Below are 23,853 nucleotides of genomic sequence, written 5' to 3' on the forward strand. Positions count from 1 at the left end.
CACAAATTGAATGATGCGTTGAGCACTCAATGGAAGTGCATGCATCACAAAGTGTATTGACAAGTTGACGACTTCAGGAGTCTCTCAGCGAACATGTCCATAGGACTGCAATTAGTCTTGGTTGGATTATGAATCACCATTAATTTTATGAATGGATTCACAACTGTAAAGAGAAGCACTGTGAGGCATCACATACCTTTAAGAGAACCATCCTTAATTAGTAGCATGCTCGTCAAATCCTCAGGATATGGTCGCTTCTTCTGCATTCTCCAATGTTCCATCGGCATTATAAAAGACAATTTATTTATTGTTATGCAGACACCTCAAAAAATATGAAGTGATTATGTCCCGCACTTTCTACACTGTTGGCTTTCATGGGACAGTTGTTGGTTGCTGCTGACTATGTTCGTTCTTGCTTTAGAAGTTTTGAGAATTGGAGTTTTTATGTGCCTATGTGATGGAAGGAAAAATTGTTCTATTCTTTATTTTTATTCAACTTTAAAGGGTGTATATTATAGTTTGCTTTTAGGGCTTATTTCTAGGATTTTAAATTTTTTAGGGATTCTAGGGTTTTTATATATTTTTTGTTTATTTCGTGGGAACTATTCACAAGGGCTATTAATGGGTACTATTCACAGGGGTAAATTTGTTATTATAAAATTTAAGTTTATGGTAGGATATATAGGTCATTTCAATTATTGTATGGACTTGTAATGTCTTTGAACATTGAATTATAATATATAAAGTGTGTAGGGCCTTGAGAGGGTCACTTATACATGATTTTTATAAATTATAAGTGAGAAAAGCTTAGGTTTTTTGGAACCCTAGCTTGGGGTTTATTGAAGAAACCAAGGTTTCTTCACTTGTGCTTGTGTTTGGTTTGCTGTTTTTCCTGTTTCCCTCAAATTTCCCTGCATCAAGTGGTATCAAAGCCCGCGAGATACACGTGAGTTATTGTAGAAAGTATGGAAGTTATTGTAACAAGCATGGAAGCTACTGTAGCACATACAAAGTTACTGTAGATCTTGCTGATTTCAGCAATTGTTGTTGATTTCGACGAACCTATGGCAACGAGAAGGGGCCGTAGAAGGGGGATTTTCATAGATCCACACCGTGATCTCATAGATGGCAAAAATGAGGAACTTGAAAGGCAAGTACAATAGCTGGTGCAACAGTTCGCGAGACTTAATAATAGGAGAGACGGTGATCTTTCAGCCCAAGAAGATCTCGAGTGCATGCCTTTTTCACTTTTGCGCTTCGCCTGTGGAGTCGGGTGACGAAGATAGTGACAGAAAACCTAGATGTAGGGAACATCACTCTAGGGTTTTCGATTTGAAGAATGATATTTTTTTATTTTAACATAGATTGCATGGAAAGTCAAGAAGTTGTAGATTGAGATTCAACACCATTCTTTGATATATACTTATATGAACAACAATGTCTTTTAGGAGATCTCATCTATGATAAGGATTAAGATGATGGTGAAGATATTCTAGAAGAGGGTGAAGAGTATGGAGAGAAAGCAACAAGAGGACTGATCCAAATCATGGCCTTTGAAGATGTCATTAATATTGAAGAGATAGAGCACTAAAGAAATTTAGGGTATTGGAATTAGAGTAATGCAGTGGAAGCATGGTCGACCCAGAATCTGCAAATTGCGGCCCTAATTCCTCAATATACTTATCAGGATTTGTTTCTCGAGAAATTATCTTTACCACAAATAATATTTAAACCAACAAAGAAAAAAGTTGAAGAATGCGTTTTTGTTGCTGAATTCATCTTGACATACTTCAAAACTTGAGGACGGGTTTTCTCCAACCAGGGGAGAATGAAGGAGGGAAAAATTGTTCTTATTCTTTATTTTTATTCAACTTTAAAGGATATATATTATAGTTTTTTTAGGGCTTATTTCTAGGGTTTTTATATTTTTGTTTATTTCATAGGAACTATTCACAAGTACTATTTATGTATACTATTCACGGGTACATTTTATAAAGGTAAATTTGTCATTACAGAATTTAAGTTTAAGGTGAGAAATATAGGCCATTTTAATCATTGTATGAACATGTAATATCCTTCAACATTGAATTATAATATATAAGATGTGTGGGGATTTGAGAGGGTCAATTACACATGATTTTTAGAAATTATAAGCGAAAAAAGTTTAGGCTTTTTGGAACCCTAACTTGGGGTTTGGAGAAGAAACCTAGGTTTTTTCGACTTGTGCTTGTGTTTGGCTTGCTCCTTGCTGTTTTTACTGTTTCCCTCAAATTTCCCTATATCACTATGTGGTGAGAAGGCTGCTCCACATTGGTGATTCAAGCAGGCTAACGGGAGTTCCAAGAGGTGGAGATCAATATACATAGAGATAAAAAATGTATATTTGTGCATATTACATGATTATTCATGCATATTTCTTGATACATGCGAACATTCCTACCTACATTGAGTGACATACAGTGGCAAAATGTATCGTCTGCCTAGTATTTATAATCCTACTGTTACTTCTTTCACATAATGAGTAATGTGGGATTATTGGAATTCCTAAATCCTAACATAAACTTGTATGGAACATCTTTATATCAAAATGGTAAACGAATATATAATTAGAGAAATTTACACTAATATCCTTCCCAATCACCATTATTCAAGAAACAACCCCTACCACCCCAAAAAAAGTTCATTTTTACAATTATGCCCCTTTTTTCAAAAATTTTTCCTCAAATTGCCCCTACGTTTGACCATTTGTATGGGTACACCTTTATATCAAAATTGTAAGGGCATGTTTGGTTCATTCGTAAACGTTTTCTTGAAAATATTTTCACGTGAAAATTGCGTTTCATACATTTGTTTGGTGCGTAATGCATATGCAAATATATTCCATGGTAAAACATTTTGCCATAAAATGGCCTAATCCATGGTAAAACAAAAGCTCACCTCTTGAGGTGGGGAAACATTCCTCTTGCTTTTATTTTCACAAATAGAGCCACTATACACTATTCACTATTTACAATATAATATATATTAAATAATATTTTATTTATATATTAAGTAATATATTTTATATATAAATTATATTTCAATAATATTCAAGATATAATATAAAAATAACATTTTATGTAAATAATATATTAATTTTATATTATCTTATATTATATAACATTAGACTATATATATATTAGTATTATATAATATTATAATAAAATACATAATATCAATATTATTAGTATGATATAATATATAATATTACTATAATATAATATTATATAATATTTTGTAAAATATTATATATATTAGTATAATATAATATTATAATAAAATACATAATATCAATATTATTAGTATAATATAATATATAATATTACTTTAAATATGTAATATTACTATAACATATTATTATATAATATTTTGTAAATTATATAATATCATATTACACAGTGTTTTGAAATGCGGGCTGCGGCCAAAAGCGGTGGGGGGGGCCGATGCGGCTCGATGCAGTCCGGATGCGAGTGCATCGTGGCAATGCAGTCAATAAATATAAAACAATTCTAAAAGAATAGGTTAATGCATATAAAAATATATGGAGGTGATATATATGATCATAAGTATTTTAGTTTCTTCATTAACTCCAAAAATATTAGCTGTCGGAGATTCTGTATATACTATCCCCTGATAGAAACTAGAAACTAGCTTCATAAAGCATTCAACAATCAACAACCATAAGCACAAATCTGCAACCACAAACTTGAACGTTACAAAATAGTGATACTAAAACCAAAAGTCCATGTCTCCATGAAGATTAAAGAGTTTTGAAGTCAAGCTCAAGAAGAGTTAATACAATCATCCATTCATCATAGAAGTCATCTTGAGAGTCAATTTTGAAGTCAATTTTTCAAATACTAATCAGATAAGTCATCTTGAGAATCTTCATGTGCATCATCTTCAATATCATCCTCAACGGCCTCCACGTATTCTTTTTCCTCGGTCTCCTCTGAATCAGCCTCCTCCTCCTCAACCACTAGAGCTGATGTGCAAGTGCGACTAGACCCAGCTCTACTCCTTTGTGCTCTAATGTTAGGTCGATCTTCTTCATTAGCCCCTGTTGCTGCTCGACATCGAGCCATGTAAGATCCTCACCCTCAAACACACGCTCTAGTTTTGGATTCGTGGTCCACTCACTTGTGGAATCACCATCAACTTCATACTGATAAATAGGGTAGAGCTTCATGCGATTTTGATACCTCTCCCTAAGCTGCTCATTATACCGCTGATAAACCAAATCATTCAACTTCTTATACTCCAACTTATTTCTTTTTTAGGTATGGAACTGTGATAGAAAATTGAAATTAGATAAATTAGATTTTAAATTAGAAAATTGAAAATTGAAATTGAAATTGTAGAAATAATGATTAAGGAATAATGACAACATGCTCAAATGCACTCCAATTGCGATCACAACCAGATGAGCTGCATGTGAGACACTCGAATAGCGAGACGTTGTAGATTTGGTGTTTCGCTTCTATATAATACCCACCTTGCAGCTGTATAGTATTTTATAATTTAAATTATAGCTAAAAAATTAAGGATAAACAAAGGAATTATGCATAAAGTCATAGACAAGTAATGATACTTTTGGCCTTTATCTGGATCTATAGTGTCCCTATTTCGAGTAGCAATCTCTCTCCCAAAGTTTCCCAAGCCTAACTTGAAATTAATCAATTCATGGCTCTGGATCTCATCTTGGATATCTTTGTCAGGCACCAACCTCTCAAGCACATCTAAGAACCTACCATTTTTTACATGATCTGACTAAATGGATGGGTGCTTGTAGTGAAGAGATGGGTTTAGAAAGTAACTGGCTAAATAGAGGTGCCTGTGAAGCTGGTTATCCCATCTCCTATCAATAATTTCAAGTATAGCTTTGCGTTTATTTTCATGTTCTCTTGATCGACGATCTACCAATGGCTACTTTATGACAATGGGTGGTAATTTAGTCACCTGGAAGAGTAAGAACCAAAGTGTTATAGCTCGATCTTCTGTAGGAGCCGAATATCGAGCAATGGCAAGTGCTACATGTGAAATAACTTGGCTCTGTTCTCTTCTTCAAGAGATGGGTATTAATGTTCAACTCATATTCCTCTACACTATGATAATCAAGTGGCAATTTATATTGCCTCAAATCCTGTACTTCATGAAAGAACCAAGCATATTGACTTGTCTGGCTGCCAGACAAGTCACATGATACTACATACTTTTTAACTCTGTTGATGCATCTGACAAGTCACATGATACTACATACTTATGTGGCTTGACAAGTCACATGATACTACATACTTATGTGGCTTGACAAGTCACATGATACTACATACTTATGTGGAGAGAAAAATGTGGTAGATATTGTCACTGACAATGGTGTCAATTATGCTGCAGCTGGGCATTTCTTGACTTTGAAGAGGATGCATATGTTTTGGACTCCTTGCACAGCTCATTGTGTTAATCTTATGCTTAAGGAAATGGGTACAACATCTTTATTTAGTGAGGTGATTTCAAGAGCTATGTTTGTTGTTGGATTTATTTACAATCACACCATAGTCCTAACCATGATGAGGTCTTTTACAAAGAAGAGAGAATTAGTGAGACCGAGTATCACTAGATTTGCTACGCCATTTCTTACTCTTCAAAGCCTAGCCAAGCAAAAAAGTGCCTTGAGGACCACGTTTGCTTCAGAGCAATAGAGTCAAAGTAAATAGTCAAAGCATAAGGATGGGAGAAAGGTTGAACAAATTATTCTGAATACATCTTTTTGGAGTCAAATAATTCTTCAATTGGAGGTGGCTCGCCTTTTAGTGAGAGTGCGTCGACTAGTTGATGGTGATGTGAAGCCCGCCATGGGCTACATACATGAGACAATGACTAGGACAAAAGCAGAAATAAAAGATGTTTGAAAGGATGATGAAAATAAATGCAAAGCTATACTTGAAATTATTGATAGGAGATGGGATAACCAGCTTCACAGGCACCTCTATTTAGCCAGTTACTTTCTAAACCCATCTCTTTACTACAAGCACCCATCCATTTAGTCAGATCATGTAATAAACGGTAGGTTCTTAGATGTGCTTGAGAAATTGGTGCCTGACAAAGATATCCAAGATGAGATCCAGAGCCATGAATTGATTAATTTTAAGTTAGGCTTGGAAAACTTTGGGAGAGAGATTGCTACTCGAAATAGGGACACTACAGATCCAGGTAAAGGCCAAAAGTATCATTACTTGTCTATGACTTTATGCATAGTTCCATTGTTTAGCCCTAATTTTTTTTGCTGTAATTTAAATTATAAAATATTATACAGCTGCAAGGTGGGTATTATATAGAAGCGAAACACCAAATCTACAACGTCTCGCCATTCGAGTGTCTCACATGCAGCTCATCTGGTTGTGATCGCAATTGGAGTGCATTTGAGCATGTTGTCATTATTCCTTAATCATTATTTCTAGAATTTCAATTTCAATTTTCAATTTTCTAATTTAAAATCTAATTTATCAGGTGCGTGGAAACCTTTTTCAAGGGCCATTAAAGCCCTAGCAAGAATTTGTCTACCTCTGATGAAAGCAGATTGTGAGGGGGAATTGACAGAGGGGAGGATGTGTTGAAGCCTAGAGGCTAGAACTTTGGCCAGGATGTTGTAGGAGGAATTGAGAAGGCTGATAGGGCGGAAGTCTTTAGTTTCCTCGGCTCCTTCTACTTTAGGGACATCTTTGAAGACATATTTCCTTTTTGTTTTCGTAACACTTGTATCTTTATGAGGGTGTGAGTAACCTGGGGACACGCATCTGGTAGATAAAGGTCCTAGTTTATCCTAGCTGGCTCCATTGTATGCACAAAGCAAACACGACAAGAAGTTTTGGTGGAAGAGAAAACAAAGGAAGTCTATGGTGGAGAAGTTTGAAAGGATAAGCACCATCAAGAATAGGTGTATGCCTTCTATTAATGATATAGGCAACAATAAGAACTGCGTCATGCTAATATGTCATAGGGAACTTCATTACTATTAAAATGCTTATCACCACTTCTAACAAGTGTCTATTTTTCGCTTTGCCACACCATTTTGTTGTGGTGTGTAGGAACATGATGTTCGAGTTTCTATACCATGTTTAAGAAATAATTCTTTAATCCATGGTTTAGATACTCTCTTGCTTTCTCAAAATGGGAAATTTTTATTTGGGTCTCATACTGGGTCTGAACCATTTTATGATATACTTTTACTATTGAAGGTACGTTATCTTCACTTTTCATAAGATAGATCCAAGTATAACAAGAGTAGTCATCGATGAATAAGAAAAAATACCTATGTTCAAAAATAGAATAATAGGAACATGCCTCCAATCATCAGAATGAACAAGATGAAATGGATTAAAACTTTTATTTTCACTTGAAGATAAAGAGGTTCTACAATATTTAGACAATTGATATGTCTCATATTGTAACTAAGGAACATTCAAAGAAACAAGCTTATCTGGAAACAATAACTTTAAAGATTTTAAAGACATGTGACCTAAGTAGGTGTGCCATGAGAGGACATGCTCAGGTCTTTTAGACTTAGAGTTGAGAGCAGTAGAAGGACATCCCGTGTTGAATAGGTACAACCAATTGTCTTCATGACCACCACCAATCATTTTCCTCGGTTTCAGGTCCTGAAAAAACTCAATGTGAGGGAATGAATGTGGCACCGCAGTTTAGTAGTTTTGTCAGGCTGCTAATAGAGCGAAGATTAGAAGGAAAAGAAGGCTCATGTATTACAGAGGGCAAGGACAAGGATGATGAAAGTTTATATGTTCTCCTCTCAAAGGCATTGGTGATGGATTCGTTAGCAAGTTTAACTTCACTAGGAGCAGCAGAAAAGATAAATAACCAACTTTCTTACCGGTCATATGATTAGTAGCCCCTGAATCCATGATCCAAGATGTAGAATAGGTAGAGCATTGGGAGCATGATTTTTAGTTGCATATGTACTCCACCAGTGTTTTAGAGCTGAGTGAAGCTTAAAGAGTAGTCAACTGGTGTTGTAAATCTTTGATGGCATTATCTCTTGGACTAGATTGATTGGGTTGTGCGGCTGGGGTTTCCTCCCCTTCACTCCATACAGTATGGGCACATGCATTCCTTCGTTTTAGTCTCAAGTGTGGATGCAAGTCCCAACAATGCTTTCGGGTGCGTCTCGTCTTACCACCATAGGAGCATTTGAGTTTCTCCTTTTTGGCGGGAGATAATGGAGCATGATTTGGTCCTTTCATATCCACTATTTCGTAAGCTTGTTGCAAAGACTGATCGTTCACGATGGATGCTTAAGTTTTGTTCTGCAATAGCCTTTCTACTGGTCTCCCCTCTTACATAATTATAAACAAATTCAAGAGAGGGCATTTTGTCCTTTTCTAAAACTTGTACTCTATGAAGTTCAAAGTCAAGATGTAGGCTTGCTAAGAACTCAAAGATCCTTCTTTGCTCAGCTTGTTTTTTAATGTCATTAACTATGGGATTAATAGGCTGATAGGGGTCTAGTTCTCCCCACTTTTGCTGTAGTATCCTAAAGTACTCTTCCACAGTCATTTCCCTTTGCTGCAAATTCATTATTTCACTATGCAATTTGTAAATCCTAGCCATATCATCTTGTTGGAAGTATGTCTTGGCTACTGCCTTCCATATATCCTTTAGTCTTAAGAAACAACAATCCCCTGCTAATACCTGTCTGCATAGAATGAAGAAGCCATGCCATTACTATCTAGTTCTCACTTTCCCCTTCATCATGGGTGGACCATTTGTGGGAGGCTCTTTCACTTTTCTTGTGATATAACTTATTTTCCTTTAGCTTCCTATGAATGTTTTTGTAGATTGGGACCATTCTAAGTAGTTTGTTCCATCTAGCTTAACTATAGTGATCATCAATCCTGGGTGGTCATATTATTGTGCTTGATTTCTGACGATTTCCTTCTCTCTTGAACTTGAAAGCCTAGGGTTTGGACAAGAAAGCTATGGAATATGTATGAAATATACTTGTGTAGTCAGAGACTAGCTTTTTATCATTTTTTTGGCTGGAAATGGAAATAGTTTAGGATAAAAGTTATTTTCAGCAAAGTAAAGTGAGATAATCTTACTTGTAATATGAGGTTGCTGATACGCCTCAACCTCAAGACTAAGAAGGAAGCGAAGTCATGGTTCTAGGACTGCTGTAAGTAATGGATATCCTAGGGTTTCAATCCATGCTCTGATTCCATGTTAAGTTTGAGAGAGAAGAGAGAGATAGAGAGTAATATTCATGCACAAGATAAAATAAAAACTTATGTTTTTCACACTCTACAAATTGTAGGGTAATGTGCCCTATATGTACACAGATTCTGTAGGGGCTATAGTTTGGGTAGGTCAACATGCAAAATAATTACAACCATTACATTAGGAATTACCATGACTGTTGCAGCAGGTTCTAATGGGCATGAGGTCCATTGTTCATAGGAGTTGCATGTTTTGATGGGTGTGGGCCCATAAAACCATAACAACCACTACATGAGGCCCATTATGCATGGGAATTACTGCTGTTACACAAGTTTGAATGGGCATGAGACCATAACAGTTGCTACATGTGCTGTAAATTTCTCAATTAATCAAACAAACATGAAATATCTAATTTCAGCAAGGTTAAGTGCCAATTACATGAACTACAGTTCATCCTTGGAGTTTCATAACGAAATCTAGGAATATAATCTCGCATCAAGTACAAGCGTGTACAACAAGCCCCAAAGACTTGAGGGATCATGGAGGGCTGAATACTCTAAAGAACAATGGCTACACATCTCACTCATCATTATTTGATGCCAAGTCCTCCCATCGTTGTTTCCCGTGGGACTGGGATTAGGGGATCATTGCTTTCTAGGAGTTACCTAATTTGTGGGCTCCATGAGAGCCATATACAGTAAATGTATACAATTAGGAAAATTTTCAAAAATAAAGATTAATAGCATTTTTTTTTGAAAATATTTAGATGCAAAATTAACATATGAGAGATGTTTCTAATTATATTTAGTAGTGCTTCAAAAACAAGAACTGGTTGCCAACTTGGTCACTTGGTGACTGGAGTTAGAGCGCTGATTCCTTAGTCGGCTTTCTGATTCCATGCGGGCCGGCTCAAAATAAGAGAAAAATAGATATGCTTATTTTGTTTCTTAAATCTATTTATTTAAATGTTAAATAAAAATCAACTTTTAAACATTTGAATTGCTGGTTGAAGTCAATGAAATTGAATCATTGGTTTTTCACAATGATTCAAATTGAATCATTGAAATTACATAGCTGAAATCGAAATACTGGTTTTCCCTTGTGATTTAAAAATCAACACCCATATCAAGAAAAAGAAAGTCCATCCACGTCCTCTGAAATTTAATTGAAAAGTTAAATAAAAATATTGAATCAGCTTATCTCTTGGTATGCATCAGAAGGGCATCCCATATTTCTTTAGCCATTCTCAGAGACATCATGCTGTCATGTATTTCAGGTTCTCTGGAGTTAGCAATGACATGGCTATTGCACCATTCACTCTTCGTTCACTGAATTTCAAATATGTAGTACTAGGGGTCTTTGGTTTTCCATCTACATGACGTATTGTCTATCACTCTAATAAGTCAATTTGCGCAAGTTATGCTCAGGATAGGTAATTCCTTCCATTCAATTAATAGTTGTAATTTGCATACTTGGGTTACTAAGAAGTAAATGACTGACCATGAGATGCTTCTTTATATATATATATATATATATATATATATATATATATATATATATATATGAGTTATGTTAGGGTATTCACACGAAGGAGTAATTTATTATTGTATTCAATAAATCTTGGACACTTCTATACCCTTGTTTAGTAAGGGTATTTTTGGTCATTAGGAGAGGTGTGATGTCCTCTACATGGGGTGTGACATCACCCACATGGAGCACACTAGTGGCATTTAATACTCAATGTGGGTGATGTCACACCCCATGTAGATGACATCACACTCTTCCTAATGACTAAATAAGACCCTTATTAAAAAAAGCATCATGTACAAAATAAGGGTATATAAGTGTCCAAATTTCTTGAGTGCAATAATAAATTACTCCATAGTATGAGCACCCTAACATAATCCTATATATGTGTGTGTGTGTGTTCGCGCGTCCGTCCGTCCCAACTGTTTGATGATCGGATGGTTGAGAGTTTGTTTCAATGCATGAAATTTAAGTTTTTTGTTACAAACTTTTTGGATCTGAAATTTGGAGGGTAGGTGTGCCTCACCCTCGCGCACCCAGAAAAAAATAAGTAAAATGTTCGCATAAGAAAATCACCAGAATACCCCTGTAATATTACAAGGATATTTTTGTCATTTTATTTTATGTGATATATATTTTCGTATTTACATTCGGCGTGTGGTCATGAGAGGAACACAAGCCCCAAAATTTCAGATGATTCCGATTCATAAAAAAAAAAATGAAATCATTTACTATCCCATAGCTCAAATCATCCAAATTTGATCGAATGGTTGGAGCCTATGAGCAAGTGCTGTAGCACTTCTCTCATGGTTGTTTGTGTCACCCTATGTATGGGAAATTTTTGCAAATACCCTTTTCTTTGCAGTATTTAAAAAAAGTTCCTTATATTTTGGATTTATGCTCATGCCCCTTGGATGGAACCATTGGTGCATTTCTCAAGTCCAAATTTGATTCTGTACATGTGTATCAATCTCTAAAAAATTTGCTGGTTAGGTAGGGCAGCAGTAAAAATTGCACACAAACCCAATACTCTTTTGATCTCAAACTTAATGAGGATGCTGGAATGCTGGAACTGCACTAGATCCAGTAGTGGTTTGATGTGATTGACATTTAGACAAGTGGTATTCTTCAAAAACGCTATAAAAAGGTGAAAACCCTTATTTTCTTAAAAAACCGTAGATATCAAAGCCCTTCAATATGTATATAGAAAAGCTCAGCTCAACATGGTGATGCAAAGCCCTCAAGACTTTATAAGGTTTGAACTTGTTTGAGCAGGTGACATTGAGAGTCTGTAGTGATGATGTTAGTTCTGGATTGTGCCAAAAAATGAAATTTATTGTTGAAGGCTTGCGCATTTGAAGATTGAACAAGTCGCTCCTTCTTGAATGGATAAACCCAAGAAATATGGCCCGATTTACTCACCTGATGCATAGATCTGAGAAATAAGATATGTATTTAAGGAAGCAGAAGCTAAAGAGGGTAAGATCACTAGCTTGATGTCATGTTATAATGGATTATTTGATGAGGAAGGGTTGAATTGGTGCTGGTTGCACAATAAAGTTGAAGGGAAGAAACACGACAAGACAAGAAAAGGAATGAAAGAACTACGACTTCACCACCATGCATATACTTTACATTTGTAGCATTTATAAAAACTACCCTAGAACTCTTCCAGTCCTTATATGAGTTGTAGATACATATAACATAAGCATGGTATAATTTTACATAAAGGATAAATGTGCCTTTACGGGTCACATCTGTTTATGTAGCACATTATTCTTATTTTATTATTCTTTCTTTCCTTATTCTTTGTGCATACTTGTTCATTTTGTATCCTTCTTTATCCGAATTTGTTTCTTATGTGCATCTTTCATTGTGGCAGCGATTTAATTTGGTTTTTGAGAAAATGGATACATTCTACTCTGGGACATGCGGCTTCATCTTTGTTAAGAAGCATTAAAATTGTTTTTACAATGTCTTTTCATGGTGCATTGAAGCTTATGACTGAAAGCATGCCTTGCTCGTACTTTATGTTAACAGGTTGGTGATCAGAGAAGAGGGTACCTTCTGGAACTTATGTTGACAAAGTTACGGTATGCTGCGGGTGAAGGTTATTCAGAAGCATCAAGTGGCGATAGCTCTAGTACAAGCAGTGGAAAAACTGATCCTGCGCATGGTTTGCAAATCATTGGAATGAGTGCAACTATGCCTAATGTTGCAGCTATTGCTGATTGGCTTCAGGCAGGTTAACTTATATTTGGTGTTAACTTTTCAGGAATCCATTAAAGAATTTACACTTTTTGTTTTTTTAACTATTACTTTTTCGTTTAATCTGTCTTCGTTGCGGATTGATTAAATGAAGAGTTGATTCTTTCAAACATTTATGACCTCTACTTTCCCTAACGAACCAGCACAAGGGAGTTGGATTCAAGCATTTAGGAAATGCAGCTGATGTTGGCCTACAAGGAAGACAACCTCCTTATAAAATTTCACTTATGGTGACAGTTAACTGCTAGCTTCTTTTGAACAAACATTCCCTCAATATACTTAACATGGTCAAGAGAGTTAACTAGGAGGCTTTGTGCTTTACAGTGTAGACCTATTTACAGCCAACCAACTTCTTCCCTTTGAGAGGGTCTACCAGTTCTCAATTACTATAATTAAATAATTATCCTCATCGCCTCACACATAGCCTTCTTCTACATGGGATAAGCAAAAACTTCTATGACACTCGAAGGAATAGAAACAAAAGATAAAGAGGACACAAAGGCACGATAGGAAGGAGAGGACTCATAATAAACTATTAGAAGGGGAGGAAGAGAAAGATGAAGAGAAAAGAGGAAGAGGAAGGGAAAGTGATGTGAGAGTCGAAATTGGTTTCACGTAATGAGAGTGAAGAAGGAGGACACACAATGCCTGAACCATTTGCTACAGTGTCAGTAGTAGTGCTATCAGGTTTACTAAGAGACGAGAACATATACCTTAGTTTTAGTGTCAAACTGAGTATGGATCATCTTATTGAAAGGTGTGGCCATGTGGAACTCAAGGTATTAAATTCAACATTTTTCTTTTACTTTTATTCTAAATACTTATATTCCACTTACATGGGTCACAATATGTTGCTGTAAAATTAAAACAGTACCCTAGATGCAACCTAGGATCTTTATTTTCACTGCTAAGAGAAATAGAGGCTATCTAGGAACTTTAAACTAACTCCCATTATAATTTTAGCACAAAATAAGTTCCTGAAAATTTACAGAAAATAGGAAATAATAATGTAAATTAATTTAAAACTACTGGGAAGACTTATTGAAAGATGCATGGAGTTACCCTACTAGGACTTGGTACACCTCACACTCGATTCCCTGATCAATGACACATTTTTACTCCTTAAGGTGTTGCTGGAAATTCTGAGATAGGGAAGCTATGTAGGCAATAGTTATTTTCCTAGGGTTTTATAGAGTTAAAAAATAAATTAGAGTTTATAGAAATCCTATGGGAACAACAAACCCTTGCTCTAGGGTTTCTTTATAGAGCCACCTGTATTTTTTTTAAAAATAAAATATAGAGGAGAGAGGGTGGCTTGCCTCCCTTTGGTTAGAGAGAGGTTGGCATGAAAATTATGGGAGAGAGAATTTGGGAGTGAGAGAAAGAGAGGGTGGGTGGCGTGAAAATTATGGGAGAGAGCATTTGGGAGTGAGTGAAAGAGAGGGAGGATCTATTGTCGTGGGAGAGAGAGAAAGATCTTGTAATGAGAGAGGGTTCAAACTAGATCTTTATATAGAAAAATATCTATCTCCTAGTTTGAATAAGATTCTTTCTGAGTATTGCCTTATCCAGTTTCCAGCTAGACCTTTAGGATAAATATGAAATCTGTGGGGTGAGAGAGATTTAATCCAAGCCTTCCATCTCAATAATCAGCCATCATGATTTTGGGTGGAAAGATAGGAACCTTATCCCTTTATACTTTGACCCAAGTCCAACTCCTATTTGAAATTGAAATATAATCAATCCTTATCATTTTCTAGATCTCCCATTTAAATTTGAAATATAATCAAGCTTAAACATTATCTAGATCTCTAGATCTCCCATAAGGATATGAAACCAAATCTAATTTAAATTAGATTTCCTATTCTTAACTTATTTTAAATTTTAAATCAAAATATTAAGAAAGTGGGGCGTGCCCCTTTTTATCCTAAAGTAATGGCGTGCCCCCCCTTTTCAATAAAAGGTGGCGTGCAAAAAATAAGTTTAAAAAAAAAATTGAACTAATCTTTCTTTTAAAAGGAGGTGGGGCGTGCCCCCCCCCCCCCGCCCCCCTTATCCCCAAAAAGAGTGCCACTTTTTGTCTAAAAAAAATATTTTGGGAGTGGCCCTAGGGTGGCATGTGGTCCCCACATCAAAAAGACACATACATGTGGGGCTGTGTCCTTGCTCCTACATGTTTTTGAAAGTTTTGAAATTTCAGAAATACTCCATTAATAAAAATTAGTGGAGAAAAAATATTTTAAAATTCTGAAAAATATTTAAAAATTATAGAAACATTTATAATATTGAAATAAAATAAACTAGGAGTGGGCTATACCAATGGGTGAAAATTAGCGACAATAAGGGCACTTCACTCACCCCAGAAACCATGATCCACTATTGTTCTCTTATCCAACCAAACAAAATTCCCTTGACCCACTATCTCAAAGCAGGAGCTCATGATGGACTTGTCAAAGTTGGATAATAAATAGTGGGACCATGATCCTGGAATGTGGATTTCAGTTCCCACATTTAAGAGCAAGTCTAACACTTGTCACCACAATGCAAAATGGGGCTTTCTTTATGCACATGTACATGTCCCTCTATAGTGCTGCTTCCCAGTAATGCGGTTGTCATGTGTACTTGCCGTGCGGAAGTTTGTTAAGGTTTTGACCATTACTCTCACATGCCTACAACTGCACATAAGAGACCACATAGTTCTTCTGACTTATAAACATGATCTTTAGGCATCTCTCCGACCTCAACAAAGGTGACCCATTGTATAGCCTTCTCGGTAGTGCCACATGCCCAAGGCCAAGGGTTTTGAATATGACTAGGGCCATAAACTGCCCAACCCTTAATCAGTCAACACACACTCATTGAAGTGCATATGCCACTATATATATCATTTTTACCAGCTCTCTAGTCCTTTAAAGGCCACAAACCCAACACTTATGAAAGTTATTAAAGATTTTTGGGACTTTGTCTTTGGTCTTAATAAGATAGATCCATGTACATTAAGAGAAATCATCTTTAAAAGAAGAAAAATTCTGATAACCAAAAATAGAAGTCATAAGAGATGGACCCTACACATTAAAATGAGCATTAGCAGAAGGAACAATACTTTTATTATTATTGGATAAAAAATAGTGTCTACAATATTTTAAAAGTTCATAAACTGCACATTGGAACTCTAACACACTTGTAGAAGTAAACAACTTAGGAAAAATATTTTTCAATGACTGAAAAGACAAATGATGAAGTCGAAGATGCCACCGCCAAATTCGATCTTTATTAATATTAGTATTGGACTGTAGAGCTTGAGAAGTAGTAGGCGGGTCAAGGATGTAGAGGTCACCAACTTCATGAGCACTGCCAATCGTCTTCCTCGTATCTAGGTCTAGAAAAACTCAATGGAAAGAAAAAAAGGTTGTATTATAATTTAGACTCTTGGTAATGCTACTAGCAGACATTGTCTTTATAACAAAGTTAGGAACATGAAGAACAAATGATAGGGACAATTGAGGTGAAATATTTACAGTTCCTTTGCCAGCAATAGAAGAGAAAGAACAATGAATTTTAACTCTCTACCAGAACAAAGGAGAATAAGATGAAAACAAAGGGGACATACCAGTCATATAATTTGAAGCGCCAAATCAATGATCCATGATAGTCCCAAAGGTTAAAGGGAAACATGGTTTGCAGATACATGAATACCTGAGGTGGCAAAGGATGATGTGGAGGTAGTAGGTAGGCCATCTAATTGTGCAAACAACCTGCGAAGGCTCTCAATTTCCTCCTTAGAGATTGATATCATCTCCCTTTGGATAGAAGGCGAGGGTGTAGCTGCATTGGGTTACACCTGTTTTGCATCAACAGTTGCTGAACCACCAGCGGATGAAGCATTATGTGCATTGAATTGTCCAAGACGATTAACTTTTCGGTCAACCAACTAAATTCCAACAATTCTCGTTGACATGGCCGGTCCTACCACAATGATCACACTTTAGCTTACTTTTAACTCCTCTATTGAGACTACCTACTCTAAATTTTCGTGATCCACTCCCCTTATTGTTCGTAGGAGGCAATGAAGCACAGACAAGAGCAGAACAATCCATTGGTTGTGTACGTGGCATCGTAGTTATCGGGAGCTGGAGCAGGAACAGCTCCGGTTTCGGGAGCGGGAGCGTTAGATCGACGATTGCCCAATGCTCCGAAGCTCGGGGAGAGAGTTCCGGTGAGGGTAAAAGTAGTGGATCGAGATTCCGTATGAACAGGGAGCACGTTCCCAATATATTGGGATCTAGATCCTTATTTAACTGGTACGCGTTCCATGTCAAATGGGATCGTGTTCCCATATTCAGTAGGATTGCGCTCCCATCGACAACAGGATCGCATCCTCATCTAAGCATGATCGCGTTCCTATTTTGAAAGGATCGAGCTCCATTCAAGGAAGGATCGCGTTCAGTGCATGATTAGTTTCTGCTCCCATCGTAGAACTCTACTTGTATGAAAATTTGGCTTAAAATATAATTATTTTATTTTAAAAGTTAATTTTATTTAAGAAGTTTCGTTTAGGAAGTTTTAGGAACATAGGGATGGCGTTCCGGGAATGTAGGGATCGCGCTCCTAAAATTTAGGGCACTGGGATCTAATATATTCTGGAACGAGATCTACAATTTTAAGGAATGTGTTTGTGCAACAGTGGGAATGGGATCCTTTGTGTATGCGATCAAGAATCCTGTAAATAGGAGCCAACTCCCGAAAAATTTCAAACGAGTTCCAGTCGAGATCCCGGTCATGGAATTCCAAAGCAGGGTTCTGGAGCGGGAGTGCACCCTAGTTGGGCGCTCTCGGTAATTATGGGTAGCATGGCACTTTTCCAACTTTCTTCACTCGGGATAAAGGAATATACCTGATTGAGAGATGGAAGAGTATTCCGACTGAGAATTTGAACCCTAGCTAACTCAAACTCGGGGCTCAATCCAACCAACAACTCAAATATACGATGTTGTTTCACAAATCCTTGTATTTATCCCCATCTTGCTTACATGCTGGTTTAAACATTTGATAGTGTTCTAATTTCTCCCAGACTACGAAATAAAAAAAATATGCTGCTAGAGACGATGGGATATTTAAGTTGGTACACCCTGGACACATTATTGCTTTGGGATTATGTTGGGTGTACCAATTCCTAGATTTCTTTTGCAGTATGAAGAAATAGGAGACTCCTACTAATTGGAGTTGCATAGAGTGCAATAACCAGGACATTACAGTCAATTTTTCAGTCTCCCACTTTAAATATAAAGGATTTGTCTCTTCAAGTTCAACAAATTTACCATTGATATATCCAACTTCCCCCCACCACCAATAAATTTTGAGTAGACTGTGACCATTCTAAATAATTGGTCCCATCAAGTTTAACAATAGTAATTTGCAATCTAGGGTTTTCTCCATGGATACCCATGTGAGAGTTTATACTCAGAGTATTGGTGGTGGTAGAGGAGTGCTGTGACATTTGAACCACTGATATTTGACATATCAGCCACTGTTTAACCATGAAGGATATTTAAAATCATGAACGATTGTTGTTTGCGAATCATGGGCGTCTATGAGTCGAGGCTTATACAGATGCAAATTGGGCTAGTTGTATTATGGACATGAGCTCTACATTAGGCTATTGCACTCTAATTGGGGGTAACCTTGTCACCTGGAGGAGTCAAAACCAAAAAGTTGTAGCCTGGTCAAGTGCAGAAGCAGAGTATCGTTCCATGGCTCATGGTGCATGTGAGTTGTGGTAAAAAATCTTATAATGGGAACTTCGGTTTTCTATGAAGGGATCAATGCCCTTATACTGTGATTACAAGGCAGCCATTAATATAGCTCACAATCCTGGTCAGCATGATTGGACAAAGCATATTGAGGTAAACCGACATTTTATTCGAGAAAGAGTTGCTACTAGAGAAATATTTCTTCCTTATGTGAAGATCAACTAGTTGATATTCTGACAAAGGTTGCTGGTAAACATCGTCTGTAAGTTGTCTTAAGCTAGCTGAGCATGATTGATATCTATGCACCACCTTGAGGGGGAGTCTAGTGGGAGTGAATATTGATTACTTACTCTTCATTATATTGTATTTAAGTCTCTAAGGACTTAATTATCCTTTTTCCCACAAAAGGACATTCTTGTGCAACAAGTAAATCTTTTATGACTAATTTTAATATATGAGAGGTGTTGGAGGTCAGTTTGAGCTAACATCATCCTCTCTCTCTCTCCCTCTCTCAAATTCTTTTCCTTCCTCATTTTCTCTGTCGTTGAACACTTGTTCTTTTTCGTATTTTTTCTCAGTCCACTCAGTGAACCAGCTGACTTGGATTGGTTTGACCCATTTGCTTATATTAAGCTAACCAAAAAATTTGAAAAAATATTAATTTTTTTTAAAATAAAATAAGTTGATATGTGGAGAAAATGATGAATTTGTTATATATTTTGGCCAAGTTATCCAAAAAAGTGAGAATACTGAGAGTTTGTTTCCTTTTTGAGTGCGACATGGTCATTTGAAAATCTAAAAATAGTCAATTTGAAAAACAAAAAGAACAAAAGAAGATAAAACAATAAAATCTAAACCTTACCTAAAAAAATAGAATAACAATAGAATTTGAAACCTAGCTGCTTCCCCAAAATGTGTATGTGATATTATGTGATTATTACTCGAACACAATGAGAAATAATCAGAGAGCTACACACCCTAGGAACAAACTCACCCACTGAATTTCATATAAGGGAAACACTAAGGTTTTTACGTATAAGATTGTGTGCATGAGGAGTTTCGACTCTCAATCCCTATTACAATTTACTCCTAACTAGTATATAGGTTCAAATACCTTTGATTCGGTCCTCAAGGCTTTTGATGGAGGGCAAGATTATTCTTATTTTTAATATTTGTTTAATTTTGGAGTATGTATATTTTAATTTAAGTTTTATGGTTTATTTCTAAGTTTCTAAGTCTTTTACGGATTCTCAGTTTGTTTTTTTTTTAATTTACTTTATGATTACTATTCACAAGTATTGTTCAGAGGCGTAAAACTGTCATTACAAATTTTATGATTGAGTTAGGACTTTTTGGTCATTTTATTCTTTGTATGGACATCTCATGTCCTTAAACAATTAAATATACATTACTTAATAGGTGCATCCGTGCTTCTAGTGAAGAGTCGAGTGAAGAGGAAAGTGATAGAAGACCTAGATGTAGGGAAGATTGCTCTAGGGTTTCGAGTTTAAGGTCATCCTTGATTTTGAAACAGTTTGTATAAAAAATCAGAAGGTTGTAGATTGAGATTTGCTACTAAATTTAAATACATACTTAGATGAAGAACATAATCTTGTAAGAGATCCATCTATGATGATGATCAAGATTTCTTGGTTAAACCAATTTTTGATGAAGAAAAAGATGAAGGACTCAAGGAGAATTAATAGGTGAAGTTGTTGGTACAGTCATCGAATCCAATGCTCATCTTGAACACCCACTCGTGGTGTGTTCTAAGGCTAAGCCTAGGCAAATTCATTCAACACGGTTATATGGCTGAACTGATGCAATTTCAACAAGTTCATGTGGCTGAATAGACTCTATCAACATACAGTGACCCTTTTCTTGACGGTTTATCAAAAGTTCTTATGAATATATTAATTGATTATGAAAACTCAGTTTCATTGCATAATTGTTGTGTTTTACAATATTCGACTTGAAGAAGGTTGCAAGACTAACACAAATTTCATCTTAGTGCACTTCAAAACTCGAAGATCGGTTTTCTCCAACCAAGGGGAGAATGATGGAAGACAAGATTATTTTTATTTTTAATATTGTTTAATTTCATATGATGTATAGTTTAGTTTTAGTTGTAGGGTTTATTTCTATGGTTTTTAAGTTTTTTAGGGATTCTAGGGTTTCTAGGTTTTTTTTTTTTTTTTTGTATTTTTTGCCTACTTCATAAGTACTATTCACAAGTACAGTTCACATAGGTAAAACTGTCATTACGAATTTTATGATTAAGTTAGGACTTTTGGGTTGTTTTATTCTTTGTATGGATATCTATGTCCTTGAGGCTTGAACAATTAAATAAACATTGCTTAAGAGGTGAATGGGGCCTTGAGGGGTCATTCCACATGATTTCAGAATTTGAAAGTGAGAGGAAGCTTAGGCTTTTAGAATCCTAGCTTGGGGTGAAGAGGAAAACCCCATGTTTCTCCAAGTTGCTGCTTGTGTTTGGCTTGAATTGTGTTCTTTTGCTATTTTTCTAATTTCTCCTACATTACATTTAGAGATACAAGGAATGGAAAATATACATAAAGTAAGAAAATTAGTATCAAGGGCGCATATGCCCATATACTTGGCTATTAACAAGGACACTATCTTCTTATCTGCTTCCAATGCCCTAGTTAATTTTTTAATAATGTGTTTATTTTAATTTTTTTTAACTAGGGCATTGGAAACCCAGGCTATTCAAGCATGTCTCACTTCGACGATCTAATTTGTTGCCAGATTTGCTGTAGAAAACCCTAAACAGAGACAAAACATTAAAATAAACATATCATTAATTTTTTTAATCTACAACCTGCCTATGAGAGGCTAGAAAAATTCACAGTTTCTCAAACATTTTCAGGTAAGCCCTAAGTCTAGACCAAAACTTTAGATAAATTCAAATATTATTCAAAAACTATCTAAAAAACCATCGAGCACAACCTAGAACATTAAAAAAAAAAAATCTAACTTTCCAATTTACAGACATCTCCTCTACCTATGTTATTAAAAAGTGTTTCAAAAAAGAAAAAGAACCATAAAAATATTTATGAAAAATTTGGTGTCCTCCCGAAATCAAAACAAAAAATGAAAAATATAAATATTATTAAATTTATCTTAGCCTTTCTAAGAAACCAAGGACAAATTCTTCAAAAAATATATATTTTTTAAAGAAATATAAAAAGTAGAATTATAGAAAAATGCATAAGAACAAGTATTCAAAATAGGAAAAATGATTTCATATTATAGGGTGTATAATCAAGATTAAAATAAAAAAATCTAAATCAGAATAACCTTTGGAAACAAAAATGGTAGGAAAAAATAGCTGAAAAATAAGAAAAATCAATTTTGAATTTTTGGGTTTTGATTCAAAAAACTTCGTTAGGGATTTCCTAGATTGTTGTGTTTGGAACATTTGAGACACATTTTAATGAATTTAAAGAAAAATGATCTTCAATTTCGGACTCAAAAAATGCCAAAAATTTATTTTGCTTTTCAATTTTATGCGACGACTTGCTATAGGGGTTTGATGGAGAGCTCAAATACAAAGAAGTTAATATATACTTCAAAGAATTTAGTAAAGAACTGGGAGACAACTTTGTAAAATTGCGGATTAGGGTTATTGGTTCAAAAAATGATGATTTTTCATCTAGAAAAACCTCCCAAAGCCAAAATTGGATCCAATATTATTTTGATTGTCTAATAGAGGTGAATTGGTGCTACAGAAATGGGGCTTATTTTAGATTCTGATTGATAAACAAGCCGAAACGTTTTAAAATGGGGCTAAACAAAATGTCTGTTGAATTTTTTACTTGAAAAAAGGGGTAACATATGATTCCTGGTGAGACTCGGCCCACTGCCCCTCCCATTCCGGTTTGACTCAGCTGGTTCGGAGCTGTATTGGTGATTTTTGGAACTCTGGTCCTTTGAGCTAATTAATTACTTAGTCTACTTCCTGTTGCAACCGTTTTCTATCTTTCACCTCTCGGCATCAGGAAAATTACATTGCTGGTATAATCATCATCAGCACCCCTAAGCGCAATGCGGTTGTTGCTTAAATGTTCTGCTTTGTACTTCTAGAATATATTTCAACCTTGGCTGATAAATTGTAATTCTCATTTGATTCAGAGTCTGCCACTTTGAATATCCTATTTAAATCATTTTCTGGAGTTCACTTTTGTTCCCTATGAAAATATCTTATGCTTCGATTTTCATTCACGTGCAGGCAGGTTTATATGAAACTGAATTCAGACCTGTTCCTTTAGTGGAATACATTAAAGTTGGAAATACTATTCTCAACAAAAAATTAGAAGTTGTTCGAACTATCCAGAAAAATGCTGATCTTGGGGGTAAAGATCCTGACCATATAGTTGCATTATGTGATGAGGTGAGAATTCCATGTATTTCAATCTTTTTAATATGCGCATTGCGCCAATTTCCTTCGAAGTATGCATTCAAATGTTTGATGTAGAAACAAGAAATGGGTGCTTATGCAGATCGTTCAAGAAGGCCATTCAGTACTTCTATTTTGCTCAAGTAGAAAAGGATGTGAGACAACGGCTTGTCATGTCTCTAAGTTCCTTAAAGAATTTACAGTAAATTCACGTGATTCTGTGTGGGAAATTAAAGATGCCTCTTCTGCTCTTGAAGTGTTGAGGAAGTGTCCAGCTGGATTAGATCCTGTTTTGGAGGAAATTTTGCCATCTGGTGTAGCTTATCATCATGCCGGGCTCACGGTATAGTGGATTCCACTTTAGTTGAATGCCTGTGTGTACATGTATGATATACAAATGATTCTTCCTTTCTCCAGTTTGATGACTGTGCACATGTGCATTTGTGTATGATTGTTTCCAAACATGCGTTAAAAGCATTGTGGAACTATCCTACTAGTTTGGATCTTATATTGCAATATGTTTTATATTTATTCAATTGTTAAAATCATTTTTGGGCTGATGGGATAGTGGGTTACCTCTGCTCATTTGATGTCAGTAAATTTTCTGTGTAGTATAGTGTTTAC

The 23,853-nt window shown here is 35.7% G+C and overlaps 1 protein-coding gene across 3 annotated transcripts in view; it reads left to right on the top strand.

Moving 5' to 3' along the window:
* LOC18428542 (MUS308 and mammalian DNA polymerase-like protein) overlaps positions 1 to 23,853 on the top strand; it is a 57,873-nt gene that overhangs the window by 11,546 nt on the left and 22,474 nt on the right. For all 3 annotated transcript variants that reach the window (XM_088866504.1, XM_088866505.1, XM_088866508.1), the window contains exons 8-10: positions 12,832 to 13,036; positions 23,066 to 23,223; positions 23,333 to 23,572. In XM_088866504.1, the coding sequence (XP_088722630.1) occupies positions 12,832 to 13,036; positions 23,066 to 23,223; positions 23,333 to 23,572 (603 nt within the window). The remainder of the gene's footprint in view (positions 1 to 12,831; positions 13,037 to 23,065; positions 23,224 to 23,332; positions 23,573 to 23,853) is intronic.

Source organism: Amborella trichopoda, chromosome 5, assembly GCF_054954075.1.
Source record: "Amborella trichopoda isolate Santa Cruz 75 chromosome 5, AtrichopodaSantaCruz75HAP2 v2.0, whole genome shotgun sequence".
NCBI lineage: Eukaryota > Viridiplantae > Streptophyta > Magnoliopsida > Amborellales > Amborellaceae > Amborella > Amborella trichopoda.